Genomic DNA, 15,671 nt, shown 5'->3' on the forward strand with positions numbered 1-15,671 from the left:
TTGTTATCTTTTTTTTGTTCTTAGAATTATTGCAATAATCAGAAAAATAATTATTTTTAACGATATATAATCTGGATCGGACAAACATGTTAAACACGAAGAAAGCACACAAATAAACTACATCCTCGTACAAATTCTTTGACATGTACTTTGTACATGATAGAATAACGGGATAATCGGTTTCTTGGCACTTTGCAAATACAATAGGAACGTGCATTCTTATTCGAGATAAAATATACACATATATGTAGACTTTGTTCCCATATTATAAAGCTGTTTGTGAAAGCTCGTTGTATATCTGCGTAAGTAGAGAACCGCATTCGAGGCTGTTCATCGATAAAGCGTCCTCGCTATCAATATTCGTGGTTCTGAAAAAAATTAAGCGCTCGCGTGTATAATGCTACTTCAGTTTAACTATTATTTATTAATGAACGAAATTAATTGAATGTTCATTACCAAAATCTGCGCGTTAAATGGACATCGCTTATAGAGCGTGTCTTATGCCAGCTGTGCATGCAAAATGAATTATTGGCCAAACGAATAATTATTTTAAAAAATGAGTTCGCACGTACAGTAGATTTTTATGTATATTTAATAATTTAACGTATTATTTATATATACTGGAATGAAGCTCACCCTTTCGCAGCGTCTTGCCGTTTAATACCATCGAGCAGACTCATTATGGAGGGCGTCAGGGTTGGACGAAATACCTAAAATAATTCGCGTTACTTTCGACGAATTTGAAAATAAAGACTGAACAATTGGATACTCACGGTTACAGCCGCGCATCGCATTTCGCGAAGATCGATATTCCTGAAGAGATCGTGGATCAGCAGCTCCTCGATGTTAGTAAAATGACTCTCCGATTCCGTAAATATCAGTTCGAGGAACCTCACGACCTGAAATTCAAAGATATTTTTGGATCGTCGTTTTATGCAGTGAACTAAATTGGATTATTATTCTTATCGATTTCTACCTGCGGATACATTTCAATGTCCGATAGCTGAACGGCGGACGGTCTGAAAGTACACAATTCATAGCCGGCGCACATTTCGAACAACATGTGTCCTGAAAACGTAAAATAGTTTATTGTAGAATTATTTGTCCTAATGTAATATTATCTATTTTTACGCTACCTAAAAATAGTAAGGATTTCGAAATTATTTTATATTGTTATGACTTTTCCTTTTTTTGTACAAAAGATATTGGAAGATTTACTATAAAATTGAATTTTTAACATAAATTGTTGCATTTTTTACAAAAGAATCGATATTGAACTAAATTTAAAATAGTATTAAAACGTTATATGCTATCAAGATTCGATATTTTCTCTCCGATAATATCGGTGGATTGATTAAAAAAAATTCCTCCGATTAAAAATTTCGCATTAAAATTGCTACCCACCAAAGCATATAATATCGATCGAGATGGAGTGCGTTAAACGCGATGTTACGACGGGATGCACGCGACTGGTGAAGCCTAGAAGAGTGTTCTCCAGACCGGCCAGCCTCGCAACGCCGTTTTGGATCACCACGTTGCCCGAATGGAGATGGGTCACCGTGGGGAATCCTCGTTCCTTCAGGAATATCAACGCTTCCAATATCTGTCGTCCCATTCGTTGCACCTGCGGCAACGTAAGTCCCTTGCCTCGTGCGGCATATTTGTGAGTCCAATCCTCATTCCAGCAATTCCGCTCGATCTGTTATGAAATATACTTTTGCTGGAACTCATCGTCCTCGATATGTAAAATGTCGGAAAAGTTTTCTCGAATAAACTTTACATAAACTTCAATTTTATTAATCGATTATAAAATTTAAGCATCATGTTTAACATTGAAAAGAAGAAAGTATAAAAAATGTTGTTAAGGAAGAAAGTTGAGCGAAGAATTATTTTTAAAAATCGAAAAAGATCCGAAGCTATAAAATTTACACGCGTAGTTTCCTTCCGTCCTGTGGAAGTAAATATTTTGCGCCACGAGTGAGGTACTCACGCCGTACACCAAGTCCTTAAGGCTGCCCTGATTGATGGGCTGCACCAGGACGATATACGTTTGGTCCTCGTACTCGAGAAAATCGACGTGAAAGACGGGACAGATGTAGGGATGTTGTAAGGCCAGAAACAGATTGTTCAGGATGTCCTTGGTGGAAGGACAGACGGTCAGCGGACAGTTCCGATTCAATGGCACCAAAGTTAACAGTCTGTCCGTCTTCAGCGACGTGTCCCTCACCATGAACCAATACTTGTCCACCCTCGACCCTAAAGCATACAGTTCTATATCGGCTGTCCTTCGCAAACTTTCCGAGATACTTTCCGGCCGATAAGTGCCAATACGAGAAACTCGCGTACGTCATCGATACTTCAAGTTTCCTACTGCTAGTCGATAACTTTTCTACTTTTTTTAGACTCTCAAACTTTTTGATATAATGATCTCTTTCCATATTTATATTGCGTGCCACTTTAATTTTATTCTGATATGTTAAAATGGGAAATGCCACGTTTATCTCCGGGACACATTGTACATTCTGATGTAGCACTTTGATGGTTTCGACGGAGTCGAGAGAGCGATTGAGGAGGCTCACCGATATTATTGAGTTGTTTGATGAGAGCGAAACGCGGCGTTTTCCCGATGTAGTCACGGCAGATTGATAAAGCACGATCGCGAGATCTCTTCTCCATTTCCACATACTCGACCCCGTCCTCGTTGACAGATTTCGATCCGTGATTCAGCGCCGTGTAACGGCCATTCCTGTTGGGTACACGTGAAATCCTATTTAATTATCTCTTTTTTTTATCTATCCGACCTGTCGCTGGGAAAATAAAACGCTCTTTGCGAGCTTCATTTTAATTAAACGAGGCAGTTTAATTATTTTAAATCGTGGTCATCTAATATCTTCGGATCAGCTTGTTGGAATTCAGCAGTTATTCAGCGTTGTAAAGCGTTTTGCAAAATTTTTATAATTATTAAAGATAATAACAGTGAGTAAAAAATGATGTACTATTAGTATTGCAAAAAGGATAAAAATAATGAAGTGTAAAAGAGATATCCATGTATTTTATCATGGGACGTTCTGAGTTTTCTGAGGGTCTGATTGTTATTTTTTATACCTTGTATAACGTATAAATAAATTATTTATACGCTGCTAAAAGTTGCCGCGCAATTTTGCGCTTACCTAGACTGTTCCTGTGCATTATCGCGTCTCTGGCAGGAACAAAAGCGGATTAGGTTCGCGAACCACGGATTAAGATGCGGTCGCGTGTCACTAACGCGCCACGTTGCTCTACAACTGCAAGGGGTTTCATCCAATAAAAAAATCGTCACAATAACTGTACATCGCCGTATAGTCAGCCTTTACACGGCTTGCGCTCCCATATAAGACACGGTAATTAAATTAATTAATTTACTATCACACGTACAGAGTGTCTCAGAGCTATTGTCATTATTCCGAATCTACATTGTAAGAGAATAAAGAGAGAGAGAAAAAATTAGAAAATAAAGAAATACGAGAAATGTCAATGTATCAAAATATCCAGAAATTATAGAAGTGCTTGGAAGTTAAAGATTTCGGCGATTCCGAAACACTCTGTACACTTGTCTATCGTTACCTGCGCGCAGCAACTCGGAAATTTCCGTCTACGCGATTAGGATTGTACGCTGGGAGTTTTCGATGAATGTTTTGTGCACAGGTTGTCATTATTGATCAGATATTTTCACCAAGCGACATATAAACGCGATAATAAATCCGCGAAGAAGGAAAATTCACGATAGCACGCCGATCAAAGCTGATTTTCCAAAGCAGCTTATCGTTAAACAGGTCTGTTCACAGTTTACAAACAGAGACGAATGCTTGAAGATACGTGGTACAAATGCGTAATTGTAGCAACGGATAGAATAAAGTGATGTCAGCATGCAATATTAAATGCGATGTCAGAGAGAGAACTATTAGAGCAAACGGGGGAAATCATTGTAATTAATACAACACGGAGATATTGGCAATAACGAAGTGTCGTGAACTCATTGAAGCAACAAGTAATAATTGGCTCTAAACGGAGAGAAATACCATATGTATACACAATTGCTATATGAATAGCATGTATCGTGAAAAGATAAATCTGTACTCGTTGAAAGATTATTATATATCTTGCTTTATAAAGAAATTTTTTAGCCGTGATTTATTATATATTTCATACTTCAAATTATTTTTTTTATATATTTTATTTATTTTAGCTCAACGCCAAAAAAATAGTTTTAATTAATTCTGTAAATATATCCATAATTAATTCTAAAATTTTTAATTCTATTAACCATGTTTTCTCTATAATTATAATTTTGCATAATTCTTTATAATTCTACAATTTTATAATTTAATTAGTTTTATAAATAACTTCATCATTCTTTAACTGACCCTGTAACTTTTTATATAATTACGTAATTCTACAAATGCACAATTCTATAATAAATTTTGTAACTCTCTATAATTCTTTTACAAATTAAAAAAAATTTTTTTTTAAGTTTTAGATTTTTTTTGTAATTTTAAAATTTTATACACACACACACACACACTTATGATTCTATATCTGTAATTTTATCACAACTTATAAAAATGATAAATTCTATCTTTGTCAGTTAATTTTGACTCATCCAAAATCCAGTCCAATAATAAATCCATCAAAAAGTATATTTTTATTTTCTTATTCTCACTTGACGTCGCCTTGGTCCTTATATCCTCGCGCCGCCGATACGCGGCTGAAGAGCAGTCGTGCCAGGTTGTCCAGCTTGTTCGCCAGCTGATGATGACCTTTGTCGTCCTCGCTCTCGTTCTCATCCTCCGTGCTCACGCTGCGACCTCGTCGTAGCGATCCTCGCGCTGAACTCATCGCCCTGGCATTCAACTCGGTAGCGCTTTGCGTTCTACGATTTACGGCGCGACGACGACGACGAGTGCTCGAATGACCGGTACGATGTTGGCAGAATCGGTCGTGACCGGTCACTTCGGACTCGCGGTTCCGCTGTCCGTCACCCTCATCCTTCTTGTTCAGACTCTGATAGAGATTAAACATTTTTGCGCCGCAGTTACCTTCGCCGTTTCCTGTTTGGTCCCGACGTGTCTGAAATTCATTTGGCAATTGTATTCTTCAACTTGGTAGATATACTTTTATGCCCATTAGAATTATTTTACAGCTTTTGCATAAAATTAATACGTGAATATTCAACGAGAGGCTTATCTGATTATTTTACAATTTTTCACGATTTTCTTGTAAACTTTTATTACTGTTTTACATGAACGATGGTGTTGCTCGGATAAGAAGACATGAAAATAAATGTAACATAATTAATGATTAATTTTTCAAACTTGAAAACAATTTCTTCTTGGAGCAAATCAAACAATTTATTAATGTGATTCTTCAAGATTTTACTGTATCTGGTTAGTGATAGAAGAATATTCAACTCGATTCTCATTTTCCTGGTAGATAATGAAAAGTCATTTCATTATTCGCCATTGAAATGATAAAATTGCAACTAGATTGGAACGCATTGTATTGTATAATACTTTATTAAATAGTTAAATATATTCTTAGTATTTCATTACAGTTATAATTTTGTGATCTCATTAATTTTAACATTCAACATTTTTAAATTAATATTTAATTAACTTTTTAATTCATTAAAAGATTAAATGTCAACACGCGCGAATTTATTTAATTCCTAAGAATGTTTTCGGTAAAGATTATCTAATTCAGAGAATGTAATTGGAAAATGTAACTTTCATGAAATTGTTTTTGAATCTCAAATTTAAACGTAATATATCTCTCTTCTTTTTCTATAAATCGGATGATTTATTCTACTATTTTATTAAAAAGAAAAATGCTTCTTTTATATGACTGTAATAATGGGGAGAAAAAGATGTTATACACTTTGACTTTACAGTTCTCAGCGTTTACCTTGATAAAAGGAGAAGGATAAAAAGGAATAGAAGTTCTCTTAATTAACTCTCTTGAACATTTTGCCGATAAAGCGTTTCTTTAATAACCCTTATAGATCGTCGGATTTTTCCTCTGACCTTTCTCGAGTCTAATTTGACAATCGAAGCAAATTATTGCAAATCAACATCGCGAAAGATACACGCGAATGCATTATTAATGTGCGGAATCGTCTTACTATTAATACCGCTCTCAAGAGTTCAGATCGATATGAAACGAATAAACGCGTCCTTTAAAAACAGCGATCATTTGTCAGCAATTTGTGCACAGAATATTTTCTCAGGTCGTATATATTTGAAAACTCACTGAGCGTAGAGAGCAAAATGATACAAAGGGAATAAAGCATTTTGTTTTGAACATAGGCAAAATTAATATTTTTTTGTCATAAAAATCTTATCTCTTGTATATTTTCTATGTGCGTATTGTGTGGTGCAATGTATAGAGAACTAAGATAGATTTGACCTTATGTAAATTGTCTCTCACTCTTTTTAACAAAAATTGTGATAACAAACTTATCAAGAACATCAACTTAGTAGTCATTAAGCTTAATTAGCTGTTCATAAAAAGTATATCGATCGTTCAAGACATAATACATAAGTGAATTAGTATGAAAATTACATTTTTTTTTAAGTAGTCAGTATCTGTTAAATTTTTTTTTTTTCTCTGAAATTTAATTAAATTATTAATTAAATGTAGCAAGCAATTAATGATAATGTTAATAAAATTGATATTTTTTATTATAATTATTAATTTTATCAATATTACTTTCCTTTCGATATTCTTTCTGTTTTTCCTTTTTCTTGATTTTATTAATAATAATTACATTATTATAATACTAAATCGATTTTTTCTTAATCATTTTTCGTACCATGGAAGCATATTTATTCAAGCATAATGATCGATCGATTTAAATGAATTTGCCACTTACCGTCAACAAAAGACAGACTCGCTCTTCGATGTTAAACTTTCTCGTGAAAATATTCGATGAAATATCACAGAGGATCAGTTGGTCCGCGGAAGTATTGGTCGTCAAAATTTTTGCGCGCGCGACGCTATCAGAGACGCTTAAAAGTTTATGAAAATGCGAATAATCAGATTAATTCATTGAACTTCCTCATATATGCCTCTATGTAAATTAATTTGACCCACAGAATATTTCGCGGTAGTCGCAGCGACAATAAGTTAATTAATATATGTTATATCCTCTATATAGAGCATATATAAAATATTCTACAATAATTATGTACAACAAAATAAAATTTCCACAGTGAAGAGATATTATATGAGCATTTTTATTTATATGTTACTTGGCAACGAAAGACGCGATATATACTGCAGGGTCGATAGCTTCGTGCATATTCTACATTTTTCGAGGAAATGCTGCGAGTCTAAATAAATTTCTACAAATAAAATAAAGCAACGGATGAATACTTCAAGCAATAATTTACGACTTGTTTTTATCTTTATCATTCTTTTTTTACAAAAAAACGCTTTTATTCTCGTCGCACAATCAATTTCTCTTGTCTACACATAAGAATCTCAAAAAAGATTAGATTTTTCTATTGATAAGTAAATCAGGTCTCCGTACTGAAGGGAGAGTGATCCACTGATTTCCCCGGGGAAGTAACGCGTGCTCGAAGTTCGAGTTCCCGAGCTATTGACCGCGTGTCGTGGGGCAGTGAACGGCGCGCTAGGATTCCTACGGCACGCGTGTCCGTCGTAGCGAAATCGCAACGCGCGGCTCGAGACGGACGTGTGGGCGGACGGCGCTCGGCAGCCGCCGAGCAGCGAGGCTGGGTGGACACTGATGAGAGCACGCGATCCCGGCGGTGGTGGCCGCGACTGACCCGGCGCGACACAGATTCCGTTCCGCGCAACCACCCTTTCGCTCCACACCCTCCCAGAGTGGTAAGGTAAATGCACGGACGGTCGGACGTCTAACGGGTGAGAGAGAGAGAGAGAGAGAAAGAGAGAGAGAGGAAAGTTTGATAACTGTGAATTCCTACACATGAAAAAGACCCACGAGAAAACCCTAGATTTTTCACCCCCTTCTTCGTAAAACATAAAAGCGCGATTGACCCAAATCTATCCTTCACTGTGGTCAAAAAGTGTGAGTTTCTAAAAATTAAATTAGAAAAAAATATTCTTTAATATTTATTGAAATTCTTATGAGAATTTCTTTTTATAATTTATAAAGCAATGTAATCGATATTTTTATAAAACAGTATATCTATGAAATAGTGATTATTCGAAACAATATTATTTAGGTAAATGTACGGATAGTTAAATGTTTACTTATACGCATTTGTGTTTTTTATTGAGATGGTTTCAAATAAAGATGATATAGATAATTCCGATCACGTGTAGTTTGCATGCGATTTAGCTTGTTTTGTGTTTTCACTTGAAGTTGAAGACTGCGCACAAACTCTAATTCCTCTGCAGCTTTAGGGCTGCTTTCAGAGACAGGAAATATTCGAGAAATCGTAAATAGATTAATTTCAGATAATATATCGTTGTTTTAATTATATGTAATAGAAATGTATAAAATATTAGTTACAAAATTAATTAAATATCTTTATTAAACTTTTTATATCTAAATATTAAATTTTGTAACATACTTTTTGGTACCACAGAATTTCTTTTATTCTTTTACTATTTAAAATTAAAAAAAAAAAAAAACGAAAAAAAAACACAGGTATATTCAAATGTATAGTAGATTTGAATAATTCTACCTTTTTCTTTTAGCAACTGTTTATAACTTTATTCTGAAACGTCTGATGATCGTTTTTTTTCTTGCTCAATCATTGCTTTATATTGTAATCTCCACTTATTTAGGGGGCTGCCGTATATCTGCAATCACACATAACAAATGTATATATAGTACAAATATGTACATTGCTTCATTCATAATAGAAAAAAATATAAAAAATAAAGAGAAACAAAATTAAAATTATTTGGTATGTAATAATCTGATATATAATAAAAATTAAGATTTGATAAATATATAATATTAATAAAAATAAATATTCAAATAAATATTGAATGTATCATTGAACACATTATATAATTGTAGATTTACATTTGCCACAAATTCCAAACAGGAACGATAAGTGATTTCATTTTCCGCACGATTTCCCCATACATATTCGAAATCTGACAACTCATTCTTCTCTGGTACTACTTTTGCAAGATATCTCTGATTTACAAAATCCTGTATGGAAATAAATACATGTAAATACTGTATGAATGTATATTATATAATTATTTCATTAATAATCAGAATTATTTCTTACAACCGACACCAATTGTTTAACATCACCGAAATATTCATGTTGGAAACTGTTTTCAGTTATAATGTTCAAATTGCGAAGATAGTCCCACAATATCTCTGTCGAAATATTCAAGCTACTTTTTATTATCAATCTATTAAATATAATTTCTGTTAAAAGTTTTAGCAAATATTACCTTGTTTACAAGATTCACCATGCATAAAAATGTGCACAAGCACAAGAAACAATAGCACCTGCTTATTATTGTCGTTATACGATAGATGTGGAAGATGATTTTCTATATCATTTATCAATATATATTTATTATTTTCCACTTCCTTCAATATGTATCCAAACACCTATTAAATGTCATCAAAAGATTTTTAAAACTTGTAATTTTAAATATAATTTTAATTTTAAGTTTGCCTTGTAAAATAATTATGTATTGCTCTATATATAAATAAGTATAAATAATATGTAAAATAAGCAAAAATACCGCAAATAATTGTCCCTTCACTTCATCTATAGTTGAACGAAATAGTTTGTTATTTCCATTTAGTATGTTTTTAACGATATGATTCTTCTGTATAACCTGTTTATTTCCATCTGCCACAAGTATATATCTTATTATGCTACTAATAAGTGGTGCTTGCTCGTGCTCCATCATATTTTGCAAATTTGCTGATTCTCTGTCTGAATTTTTAGAACATCTTTGCGATGATCTATTAGCCTGACTGCTTGAGTCAGATTCTTGTGACAATACTCTAGTCCGAATGCTTGAGTCAGATCTTTGTGACAATGCACTAGCTCTAGTTCTTCGATTAGATCCTTGTGATAACATACTAGACTGAGTGCTTGGACCAGGTTGTGATAAGAGAATATCACTGCTTGGGCTAGGCTGCGATAGCAACATATTACTATTATTTTTCCTTTGAGTTCTTCGATCAGATTCTTGTGATAATGCCCGAGTGCTCGGACCAAGTTGCGATAGGAAAATATCACTACTTTCTCCCATATTTTGAGTGCTACGCAATCCTTTTCTTTTACCTGTAAACACATATCAATCTTAATTTGCTATATAATAATAGATAATAAAAACAGATAATAATAAATGTTATTCTGTAATTTAGAAACAAAAAGAGGATTTATACTTGTCCTCTTAAATTTCTTTTTTTTTAATTTTTAGTTTAAAATAGTTTCAGAACAAAATATAGCCTATTTTGTGTTTTAGAATAAGTATATAACAGAAATAGATTCTTACTCATTTTGGCACGTGTTAAGATCACACAAACGTTACTTCAAAACTAGATATTTTCGTGGCATATATTTCTCGAGACACCAAAGAACTTTTATAATTAGTAAAGTTTAAAAAAAAAAAAACTTAAAGTTTTTACTTTTTTAAAATATTAGATAACAGCAAAACTCGTTTCAATGAAAACGCACGATCAGTATAACCTATACAACGTATTCTCATAACGTCTGTTGAGAAAGTGCTTCCCTCTGTAAACAATCGAGAACGTGCTTGAAACATCGACTCGTGATCCTAAAAGTAAATAATATTGTAGGTAAGCTTAGCATTTTAGAGATATTTTTTTATTATAATGCTTTGAAAATTTACATTTTAAACAAAAAAATGGTCTACAATGTTAAAAGGTATATTTTATTTATTTTTAATCTTTAAAATCTTAGATATATTTGGTAAGCCTAGAATTTTAGAATTTATATTTTCTTTATTGTGATGCATTAAAATTTTAAAATTTTGAATATTTTAAAGAAAAAAATGGTTTAGAATGTTAAATTGTATATTGCATTAATTTTTATGCCTCAGAATCTTGTATCATATCATTTGGTAGGCCTAAAACTTTACTGCAATGCATTGAAATCTTATATTCTAGAATTCTAGACCATTTCTTTCTTTAAAATATAAGATTTTAATGCGTTACAATAAAGAAAACGTAAATTCTAAAATTCTAGGCTTGCTGAATGTTATAATATAAGATTTTAAAGATTAAAAATAAATAAAATGTAACATTGTAGATCATTTCTTTGTTTAAAATGTAAGTTTTCAATTATAGTGAAGAAAATGTAAATCCTAAAATAGACTTACTAATTTTTATAGTATAAGATTCTAGTGTCTAATAATGAATGAAATGTTACATTTTAATATTCTAGTTCATTTTAAGAAAGGATTGTAAGAAATGATTTTTAAGAATATATAAATTGAAAGTCGCGTATTGCCTGAACATAATTCATAAAATATGTCAAAGTGCGTTAGTCATGACATATGCTAATCAATATTATATTAATTAACCACAAAAATTGTAAGATATGTGCAATTATGAAAGAGCAGCAAAACCAAGACCAATCCTGTCGGATTTCGTGTCTTATATAGAGAAGCACAAATTATACGAATTATTTTATGTAATTAAATCATGTCATTTCCTCTGTCCAAATATTACTTATATTACATTGTATTTATTGTAATATGTATTATGATCATAAACTAATTCACAGGAATTATTAACGCAATTATTGATCCAGCAACCTGAGAATCCTGTAGCATTTATAAAACAATGTATCCAACATGCCATACGAAAGCGAGATATTCCCAGAGTTATCCTTATAGCTCCTCCAAATTTTGGTAATTCGCTAATTAATACAACCAATACTGACATAATTAATCGTAGATACATTTTTACAATACAGCATTATGTTTGCTATCTAATATTATAATATTTGTATTTATGAAAAACAATAAAAAAAACCAGAAAGTGTAATAATTACATTTTCAGAAGTTTTCAAAAATAGACTTACAATTTCTTTAAAAATATTATTTTCAAAATAAATAAAATCAAATTTTTTATCTGTTGAGACAGACAAAATGATTCTTGCAAAAATTCTTCAGAAGGAAATTGGTATTCGTCCTGTCACATTGGAAGACCTAAGTGCTTTGTCTCCTGCTGAAGTATGTTCTTATTAAAATTAATTTAAGATATCATATGTGTGAAAAATGAGGTATTATAAAATACTTCAGAATTAGAAATCGCGAATCATGCTTTCTACTTTATCACACACATAATATTTTTATTCATATACATATATATATATATTAGGACACGTGTCATTGTTATAATGCTAATGAGATCGCAATGAGAATGAAGAGAATGTTAATGTCGGGAATACTACACGAATCTGGATGGATATTAGTCGGTAATTATGTAAATTAAGAAATGTTTACTGACTATTCTATTGAATAAAATGGTTCTTGGATTATCCGAAAAAAATCACAATTATTTATATCTTTTTTCACTTTAAATAAATAATTCACTTTTGATAGATATACCGAGAAACAAAAAGGAAGCACAAGCGTTGCAACGTGTCGGCGTGATACCAACACACGTGATTCATATTATACTACCGAGTGCAGAGAATGAAACTCAAAGTATACTTACCAAATGATAAATATTATTAATTTTGCTATACTCTTCAGACCCATTTATTGTTAGATCCATTCTCATTTTCAAGGAGCGATTATTCTGTAAATATCAATTTTAATATTAAATTTAATAGCGTTATTATTTACATATATTTTCTTTACATATTAATACATTCATAAAATATAAAGTAAATATAAAGGTTTTGAATTAAAAGCAATTTAAAACACAGGGTTCTATTTCAAGCTGCCTATGTGGACAATGTAAAAATTAAATTCTAATATTTGATTTCTGATTTATTTCCTTGTGCTCGTTTTCAGAGAATTCAAAGCAGCGCAATTATAAGAGAACTCTTCGAGGTTTACGTGAAGCTTTCGCTAATCATTTAATTGTTAGTTTTGTTAATTTGTAACTTTGTAACTCGAGTAAATATATATTGTTACGGAATCAGTAAACAAATTTTTTTAGGAAATTGAAGCTGGCACTAGAACGATTCAAGAGCTGGGCAAATATTGTGTGGCATTAGTGAAAATCAGAAAATATTATGGGAAACCGTTGTTTTTTCGTATCGTTCTTATAGGTCCTCCAGGATCAGGTCGTCGCTCTTTGGCAAAATATATATCTGAGAGATTTAATCTTGTTCATGGTACTTGTAATATTATAATTCTGATTACTCTAGATTCTATTATACATTTTATTAGATGTATTATTCATATAATTTTATTTCGCACAATTTATCATCAATCTTTGTCTTTACTTTGCATGAATCTAATGATAACATCTTGAGTATATAAAAATTATATTTTTGCAGTTGACTTTAATCATATCCTGGAGCAAGCATGTGTGCAAGAGACGGCTCTAGGAGAAGTGCTACGATTATGCAAGCATAGATGTGGACAGAAATTAAAGTCAGAGGCCAAAATACAAATTGTCAAGGTGCAATATAGTTTATTAGAAAAAATATTAAATTAAATTTGCGTCATTATTTGTGAGTGTTATTTCTAGCAACATATACTCAGCTCTGAATGCCTCAAGAAAGGATGGATTTTAACCGGTTATCCTAAAACTGTGGAGGAGTTTAAGCTTCTAGATATGATATTTACACCACCTAATAGGTACTTCACAAGCAGCCATAATTCTACGAATTACATAATAATTGAAAATAATTTTTAATTCCAAAAATTATTTAGAGTAATTATTCTCGAAGTCGACATCAAAACGTGCAGAGAAAGACTTTTAAATCGTCAATACAATATTATCACCGGAAGCAAACATAATCTCGCATCAAGCGATTCTTCGATAACGGATCAAGATGATAAATTAAATGTTCATCTCAAGGATGACATCGAACAAGATGTAATCGTATTATCGTATTAACTTTGCAAAGATTTTCATTTCAAATACAAATTTGTATCTTGTTTTAATTCTAAAGTTAGAAATGTGTCTTATAAATTATAAATAGTAATCTTTTTTTATGATTAAAAATATTACGTTTTTATATTTGTCAAATTCAGATTTTATATTGAACTTAAATTCAGATTTTATATTGAAATTGCTTTTCTGTTTCTACTAAATATAGCTTCAAGAATATGAAGGAAATATAGAAGCTATAATGCAATATGCGAAGGAAACTGCGTGTGTAATAAATGCGAGAGATGAAAGAAAATGCGTGAAAGAAAGATTAGAAGCCTGTCTAATGCAGCCAGCACCGTCTGCAAAACCCAGAATTCCACCCCCTACTATTGATCCAATGGAGATAGAATTCGATCCCGACGACGAACCTGATCTGAGAAGCTTTGATGACATACGCACGCGAGGCACACCGGAGCCTAAATATTCTTTCATTTAAAAATTTTGTGAGAATAAATCATCTCTGTAGAAAATAGACAAATATGAAAGATGAATAACAACATTATAAATTTTTTATCTGCGAAATTGAAGTTTTTAATTATTTTTTATTTTTGAATTATTAAAAAATTTTTTTAAATTTAAAATTGTAATAAGGTTTTAAATATAGCAAGGTATTTTTCACGCATAGAAATGATTTTTAAATTATAATAATCAAAAAAATTTTTTCCTTTATTTTTTGTTAGTAAAAGTCAAAAAAATTCCATTTTGTTTATACTGAGAATTTTATTTCAAGGTAAATTTGATATATTTTAACTATATTTCAAAAAATGATTTTGTTTTGTTATGTTAAGATATAATCTGATTTAAAGGTGCCGATAAGCATTTCTATTCCTATCCAAACTTCTATCAATGGATTCTATTCAATGGATAATGTTATGCAAGTGCACATTTTTTTTAATAAGGGAAAGCGGAATGGAGTGAGAAGTTTAGCGCGTTGCTAGAAAATCCTGTAATCCTGGCATATGCGAAGCATCCCATCTTCACGGCATCACGATACGTAACGTCGCGCATATACAATCGTCGGTGTGAAAATATAACATTACGTAATATATAATAATAGGAGCGATAACGATATAACGATAACGACATCTTGGCTCGACATCATTGACGGCAGAGGATAATCTTAACACTTTCTTCATATCGATTGTATTTCAAGATATTTTTAAATACAATCAAACTTTAAATTATTTATTCGACACATAAAAATTAATGAAAAATAATATACGATATATTATTAAAACTCATGTCACGTCCTGATATATTTTACCGCTGCATAATATTGACGAAGAAAACTACTTTCAGAATAAATGGTTCGTCGCGTATAATCGTATTTGGGAAGTTCAAAGGCGCCAAAGTGAGGAGGACGCGAGTTGCCAAATTAAAGCCGCAGCAACGTTCACGTTAATGCACGTAATTGCCTCAAACGCAAAGCATATTTCCGGATCAAGGATGCATAGAGGCAGACAGGTCGTTTACGCGCTTACACCCTCACATGAGGACCTATTCGTGAGGGATGAGATCCTGATAGTCACCCTCCTGTCGACGGGTTCCCTATTCATGTCGCATGAAAACAAACACA

The 15,671-nt window shown here is 32.1% G+C and overlaps 3 protein-coding genes across 9 annotated transcripts in view; 1 reads left to right on the forward strand and 2 right to left on the reverse strand.

Moving 5' to 3' along the window:
- Window positions 1-50: 50 nt before the first annotated feature.
- On the reverse strand, window positions 51-7,899 carry Slob (Slowpoke binding protein). Of its 4 annotated transcripts, XM_012373221.2 has the most exons (12): window positions 7,568-7,897; window positions 6,908-7,043; window positions 4,700-5,106; window positions 3,171-3,284; window positions 2,580-2,746; window positions 1,991-2,256; window positions 1,405-1,699; window positions 977-1,068; window positions 774-899; window positions 637-710; window positions 457-507; window positions 51-368 (listed from the first exon to the last, which is right to left on the reverse strand). In XM_012373221.2, coding segments are annotated over exons 3-12 (1,545 nt in total). In that variant the 5' UTR covers window positions 5,059-5,106; window positions 6,908-7,043; window positions 7,568-7,897; the 3' UTR covers window positions 51-367. The 4 variants fall into 4 exon arrangements, with proteins under 4 accessions (XP_012228644.1, XP_012228643.1, XP_012228645.1 ...); XM_012373220.2 differs by lacking the exon at window positions 457-507 and having other exon boundaries at window positions 7,568-7,899; XM_012373222.2 differs by lacking the exons at window positions 457-507; window positions 3,171-3,284 and having other exon boundaries at window positions 7,568-7,884.
- Window positions 7,900-8,120: 221 nt separating this feature from the next.
- MAGE overlaps window positions 8,121-15,671 on the reverse strand; it is an 84,027-nt gene continuing 76,476 nt past the window's right edge. For 3 of the 4 annotated variants that reach the window (XM_012373212.2, XM_067360036.1, XM_067360037.1), the window contains 7 exons: window positions 12,701-12,784; window positions 10,510-10,791; window positions 9,745-10,295; window positions 9,445-9,607; window positions 9,273-9,367; window positions 9,059-9,190; window positions 8,121-8,829 (listed from right to left, as the gene is read on the reverse strand). In XM_012373212.2, the coding sequence (XP_012228635.1) occupies window positions 8,740-8,829; window positions 9,059-9,190; window positions 9,273-9,367; window positions 9,445-9,607; window positions 9,745-10,295; window positions 10,510-10,513 (1,035 nt within the window). In that variant the 5' untranslated portion in view covers window positions 10,514-10,791; window positions 12,701-12,784 and the 3' untranslated portion in view covers window positions 8,121-8,739. Of the gene's footprint in view, window positions 8,830-9,058; window positions 9,191-9,272; window positions 9,368-9,444; window positions 9,608-9,744; window positions 10,296-10,509; window positions 10,792-11,793; window positions 11,885-12,700; window positions 12,785-15,671 lie in introns of those variants that run through there. The other variant, XM_067360035.1, reaches the window with a different exon arrangement.
- LOC105675665 (adenylate kinase 8) lies at window positions 11,197-15,281 on the forward strand. Its single transcript, XM_012372948.2, has 11 exons — window positions 11,197-11,669; window positions 11,763-11,889; window positions 12,125-12,213; window positions 12,362-12,458; window positions 12,586-12,690; window positions 13,003-13,073; window positions 13,151-13,328; window positions 13,494-13,618; window positions 13,688-13,797; window positions 13,873-14,038; window positions 14,262-15,281. Exons 1-11 carry the CDS (start codon window positions 11,577-11,579, stop codon window positions 14,529-14,531), a joined length of 1,431 nt encoding a protein of 476 aa, XP_012228371.2. The 5' UTR covers window positions 11,197-11,576; the 3' UTR covers window positions 14,532-15,281.

Source organism: Linepithema humile, chromosome 7 (genome assembly GCF_040581485.1).
Source record: "Linepithema humile isolate Giens D197 chromosome 7, Lhum_UNIL_v1.0, whole genome shotgun sequence".
In the NCBI taxonomy this organism is placed as follows: Eukaryota; Metazoa; Arthropoda; class Insecta; order Hymenoptera; family Formicidae; genus Linepithema; species Linepithema humile.

What these genes read in the sequence shown, in the direction of transcription:
- Slob (XM_012373220.2), bottom strand. Translation starts at nt 5,058, where the DNA reads ATGTTTAATCTCTATCAGAGTCTGAACAAGAAGGATGAGGGTGACGGA. An exon ending in AAGGACCAAGGCGACGTCAA is followed by an intron (nt 3,285 to 4,699) that starts GTGAGAATAAGA and finishes AACCCCTTGCAG; the next exon opens with TTGTAGAGCAACGTGGCGCG. An exon ending in TGCGATGCGCGGCTGTAACC is followed by an intron (nt 711 to 773) that starts GTGAGTATCCAA and finishes GAATTATTTTAG; the next exon opens with GTATTTCGTCCAACCCTGAC.
- LOC105675665 (XM_012372948.2), top strand. Translation starts at nt 11,577, where the DNA reads ATGTGCAATTATGAAAGAGCAGCAAAACCAAGACCAATCCTGTCGGAT. An exon ending in TGCAGAGAATGAAACTCAAA is followed by an intron (nt 12,691 to 13,002) that starts GTATACTTACCA and finishes GCTCGTTTTCAG; the next exon opens with AGAATTCAAAGCAGCGCAAT. An exon ending in GAGATTTAATCTTGTTCATG is followed by an intron (nt 13,329 to 13,493) that starts GTACTTGTAATA and finishes ATATTTTTGCAG; the next exon opens with TTGACTTTAATCATATCCTG.